Source organism: Terrapene carolina, unplaced genomic scaffold (assembly GCF_002925995.2).
Source record: "Terrapene carolina triunguis isolate 2854851 unplaced genomic scaffold, T_m_triunguis-2.0 Scaffold493, whole genome shotgun sequence".
NCBI classification, from domain to species: Eukaryota; Metazoa; Chordata; order Testudines; family Emydidae; genus Terrapene; species Terrapene triunguis.
This window is the reverse complement of record NW_020664844.1, coordinates 239,528-244,843: the sequence shown is the minus strand read 5'-3', so window position 1 is coordinate 244,843 and position 5,316 is coordinate 239,528. Positions and strand designations below refer to the sequence as shown.

The following is a 5,316-nucleotide window of genomic DNA, read 5'->3' as shown; positions in this document are numbered from 1 at the left end:
GCCCTAGGGCGGGGGACTGGGACACGGGGCCTTTCCCCTCTAGGGGGTGCCGTCGCTGTCTCTCACATGCACCCAAAGTAAGGCTCCCTGCGGTGGGTCTCTGGGGCGACTGAGGCAGGAGCCCCTCCCAAGGGGTTAGATGCCTGGGGCCAGACACAGAGATGGGAGGGTCCGTTGCAGACCTGCTGGACTCCTAGCCACGCTCACGCCCCCTTTCTTTGTGGTCCTTCCTTTTAGCCTGGCTGAGGCCCGGCCTAGGGCGACGCCGCCCGCTCCAGGGGGGTGAGGCCCTGTCACAGAAGGAACCGGTCCGGTCAGTGCTGGGATTCACCACCAGAGGGCGCCATTCCATGGGCTCCCCATCGCCAGGAGCTGCACCGGCTGCTTGGATTCAGGGGGGCTCGGGCAATAGAAGGAACTGAGACTCGGAGAGGGGGAAAGGACTTGGCCTGGGTCATGCAGATGGGGAGAGAACCCAGGAGTCCTGGCTCCCCTCCCCTCCCCCGCTCTAACCACCAGACCCCACTCCCCTCCCAGAGCTGAGCGAGAACCCAGGAGTCCGGGCTCCCAGCCCTCCCCCAGCTCTAACAACTAGACCCCACTCCCCTCCCCTCCCTGAGAGAGAACCCAGGAGTCCTGGCTGCCAGCCACTCCATGCCCGCTCTAACCACTAGACTCCACTCCCCGCCCTAAGCTGAGAGAGGACCCTGGAGTCCTGGCTTCCAGCCTCCCTGTGACTCACAGGGAGTCCAGGGTGAGAGGCTGAGGCTGAACGTCTGGGGGGTGGCAGGCGGGGGCTGGGGGGTCAGGGGGAGAGTGATGACTCAGGCAGAGTGGATGAGGGTGTCCCCTAGAGGTTCAGTTCCTCCTGCCCTCACCCCCATTGCCCCTGCTCTGGCACGCCCAGGCTGAGCTGTGCCCACCTCTGATCAGTGTCCGCGCTGTGGCTGGCACATTCCTGGCAGCCTTCGCATTCCCGCTGCAGCCAGGGCTCCTCCTTCCGCACTGCGGCCAGCCAGCAGTCCCTTGCCTGTGTGCTGCTTAGCATCCCGCCGCCTGACAGCCCCGGGAATCCCAGCGCGCACTGCTTCCCTGGCACGGTCTGCAGGAATCAGGACGTGAACCCTGGTGTCCTGGCCAAATGCCATCTCACAACCCCTTGCAGCATGGCTGTGCGGCTCTTCCCCAGCTGCCCCGCCCCAGAGGTGGCTGCATCTTGGCGCCGGGCACACCCTCTCTGTTGTGGTGGCTGTTAAACATATAAGGGGATAACAGCCTACTACTCCTGCCAGCTGATGAGGTGAGTCCTTTAGCCCTCCATAATGGGATAACAGCCTACTACTGCAGCCTTCCTCCAGTGGCTCACGCAGCAGAGCGCTGTGGGGCCTGTACTGATGTCTAAACTGTTCCGCCCTCTTCTGCTCCAGTGGAGATGGTGGCGGCTGTTAATAAAGCCCTTATCAGATGAAACAAGCCGAACACAGCCCTGCTTCCCTTGTGCCCTCCCAGCAGTCAGGTTTCAGTGCCACGCTCTTATCTAAACCCTCGAGGTTGCCTGGTTCTCCAGATAAATTAATTTCCAAACAGCCCTTACCGCGGAAATCAGAGGTTGTGCCACTTCCTCTCAGCTGGGAGGAGACATAAATGGCCAGAACCCCAGCTGGTGACGAATCAGCGTCGATGTGGCTGATTGGCACCAGAGACCTGTCCCCATTGACCCCAATGGGACTACGGCCCTGTGACGAAGTTGGGGATTTTTGTAGTGTTTTACATGAATAGCGTGTGCGCGCCTCAGTTTCCCGGTGTGCTGCATGTTTGGCAAAGTGGTGGGAGAGGGTTTGTTGTTGCAGAGGACCAGGTGTGACCTCGCCTAGCGGCCGGGACCCCCGGACAATGGCCTGGAGATGGGGAACCCTAACAGCTGGTGACCTGGAGACTAAGAGACCCACCCCAGTGGGAGGACAAAGGGCTGAGGAGAGAGGACCCCAACCAGTTCCAGCCAGAGGGGAACAAAGGACTGAAGAGAGAGGGCCCCAGCGACCTGTTTACCTGGGACGGAGGACAAAGGACAGGGGTCTCTGGGTTGGATGGAGAGAGCAGGCAGAGCTCACCTGGATGCAGGAGACACTTAGATGTATGGTGCTGATGGAGGCCAGGCCTGAGGACCGAAGAGTTTCCTGTGCTGTGTTCAGATGCTCAAAAAACCCTCCTGTTTTACGATGGCTGAGAGTCGCTCTGGTCTAGAGAATAGGGTGACATTATTCCTTCTGGGAGTGGAGGCCCTGGGGGTCCAGAGCGAGTGGACTCCCTGAGGGGGCCCACGGCGAGAGACAGATGTGCTAGGACTCAGAGAGGTGCAGTTCCAGGCGGCGGAGGGGCTTAACCCCCGAGAGAGAGTGCACCCCTGAGAAGGGCTGTCGCACTGAAGGGGGTTCCCCCCCAGGGACCGTACGGGGCCAAGAATGGGCACAACCTCGGAGTCTGTGACAGGCCCATTGACCCCAGCTGGGGGTCTGGCCCTCAAGCTATAGCATCTTTCTGCCTAAAGCAGTTGAGTCCACTTTACAAATGGCATGGAAATGGTGTGATCTAGTGATTAGTGGAGAGGGGGCTGGCAGCCAGGACTCCTGGGTTCCATTCCTGTGTCAATGTGGGCAAGTCCTGTACATGCTCTGTGCCTCAGTTTCCCCTCTGTATACTAACAAGATTTCCCGTATATTGCGGAGCTGCCAGTCATCGCTTGTTTCAAAGTCCTTTCGCACTCAGGGTGGAGGGTTTATTCCTGTCTCCCAGCCAGGTACATGGAGTGCTTTGCAAACATTAGCTAATTAAATGTTATTATTGTTCCAGGGGCTGGATCAATATAATTCTCCACGTTGTACAGGGGGGAGAAAAATGAGGCATAGATATGGGATAAGATACAGGCGAGCAAGGGCAGAGCTAGGAAGAGAACCCAGGTGACCTGACTCCCAGCCCCCGTTCTAACCACTAGACCCTGCACCTCTCCCAGAGCTGGGATAGAACCCAGGAGTCCTGATTCCCAGCCCCTCCTCATGCTAACCGGTCCCGTTTGTAGGTGGACCATTATCTCTCTCTGCCCCATTCACACACTCCATTATCTCCTCGATAACCAGACCATGTCACATTCTCCAGGATAGAAACCAGTGGCCCCTGATTGACTCCAAGCCTCTTGCTTCAATGCCCTGCGTCGGCCACTTTAATTAACTTCTCCTTGCCATGATTACAGAGCCTAATGAGGCACCTTTGGCTGGACACCTACTTACAGATGGGGACAAATCCGGGGGTAGCAGCAAAATGGATGATCAAAGTTTGAGATGAGGCCACCAGTGGGATGCATTTCCACGAGAGTCCACCAGGGGGTGGTGGAGGTGCCTGAGGCGTTGCAGTACCCAGCGACTCCGCCAGAGGGAGGCGTTGCAGTCTCACACTGCACAAACCCATGCCACACACTGCCAGCAGGACGCCTCCTACTGCCGCGATCCATGAGAGCCAGCGCTCTCTGTCGCCCCCTCTTGCTGTGGAGGTGCACTGCGGGCGGACACCCACCGCAGCACTGCCTTGCGGCAGGAGGCAGAGGTGTGTGTTTTGGTACTGAGGTGGAGGATTTGAGTCCCAGCAGAGGATCTGTGAGAGGAAGGCCGTGTTGCTAATAATCGCAACAGGAAGGCACCCGATTTGTCCCGGGATGATGATGTCCCAGTAGCCAGCTCTTCGTCCCTAAATCCCACAATGCTTTACAGGTCAGTGTCATTATCCCCACTGTACAGCAGGGGAAACTGAGGCACAGAGTGAGGAAGTGACTTGCATGGGGTCACGCAGCAGGCCACGAGATCTGGGCTCTGTCTGCTCAGCCTCGCAGGGCAGGGATTCCTTCGACACAGTGAACGGCAGAGACCTTTGATGCAGAAGGGACTGGGGTTTGGGGCCTAGAAATGGCTCAGCGGCGGGTTCCAGTCCTGACCTGAGCGTGTCATGAGGTTGGGGCTTTCCAGCTTGGTCCTGGCCCCAGAGAGGGGATCCTGAGCAGTGGGGGAGGGAGGGCAGCGCTGAGAAGATGTGGATTTGGGAAGAGGACCCAGGAGTCCTGACTCCCAGCCCCATGCTCCAACCCACTGGACCCCAGCACCAGGGATAGAACCCAGGAGTCCTGCCCCACAGTCGAGTCCGTCTCTGGGGGCCGAGGGTGGGTGACTGCTGGCATCACAGCTTGGAGCAGCAAACCTGGCCGCCCCCAAGGCCTCTGCATTGCTCCTGGGGTGGTCCCGGTGTCAGTTTCTCCGTTCGGCGGTAGAAGACCTTCCTGGCCAAGGGGGGCAGGGAGCAGACGCCCCAGAGCCGGGCCAGGAACCTGCGGCAGGAGTGCTGGACGGCGGAGGAGGAGAAGTAGAAGATGACGGGATCCAGGCTGGCGTTGAAGGTGCTCAAGAGCAGAGCCTTGTCCCGCCAGGACGGGCTGGCCCGCTGGACGAAGCCCACCACGTGGGAGACGTTGTAGGGCGTGAAGCAGACGATGAAGACGGCCAGGGTGGCTGCCACCAAGCCCACGGCCCGCTGCTTCTTCCCCCGGCGGATGTGGGGCGAGGAGACCACCACCCACATGAAGCCGCAGTAGCAGAAGGAGGTGAGCAAGGAGGGAACCAGGAAGAGGACGATGCCCAGCTCCAGGCGCACGGGGAGCAGCACCCGCAGCTGGCCGGGGGTGAAGTCATCGTAGCAGAGGTCCTTGGAGGAGGCGCTGGTGGCGTTGGCCGGCCCGCCGCCTGGCTGCAGCTCGGTCACGTAGACGATGCTGCAGTGGGCCAAGGAGCAGAACCACAGGCCCAGGCTGGCCAGGGCGGCGTAGGCGGGGCGGCGGCGCAGCTTGTAGCGGATGGGGTAGGCCGCGGCCAGGTAGCGCTCCACGCTGACGGCCGTCAGGAAGAGGGTGCTGGAGTAGATGGTGCTGAAGTAGAAGAGGCCGCTGAGGGGGCAGAGGAAGGCGGGCAGCGGCCAGCGCCCAGCCCGGGCCTCGGCCACCTTGAAGGGCAGGAAGGCCAGGAAGCAGAGGTCGGAGAGGGTGAGGTTGAGCAGGAGGATGCAGTTGGGGGTGGCCTTGCACCGCAGCTTGCGGATGAGGGCGTGCAGGGCCAGCAGGTTGGTGGGGAAGCCGGTCAGGATGGTCAGCAGGTAGATGGAGAGGTACAGGGCGCGCTCCTCGGGCTGCGGGGCCATGCTGGGGAGAGAGCGGCGACAGGGTCAGCGTGGGACATGGGGCCTTTCCCCTCTAGGGGGCGCTGGCTCAGTGGGGGCAGGGAA

General features: G+C 60.6%; 1 protein-coding gene across 1 annotated transcript in view; it reads right to left on the bottom strand.

The window, feature by feature from the left end:
- Nucleotides 1-3,188: 3,188 nt before the first annotated feature.
- The window catches only part of LOC112118023 (free fatty acid receptor 3-like), an 8,667-nt gene continuing 6,539 nt past the window's right edge, over nucleotides 3,189-5,316 (bottom strand). Inside the window, exon 2 of the mRNA XM_024216220.3 lies at nucleotides 3,189-5,233. Coding sequence (XP_024071988.1) covers nucleotides 4,222-5,232 — 1,011 coding nt within the window. The 5' untranslated portion in view covers nucleotide 5,233 and the 3' untranslated portion in view covers nucleotides 3,189-4,221. The remainder of the gene's footprint in view (nucleotides 5,234-5,316) is intronic.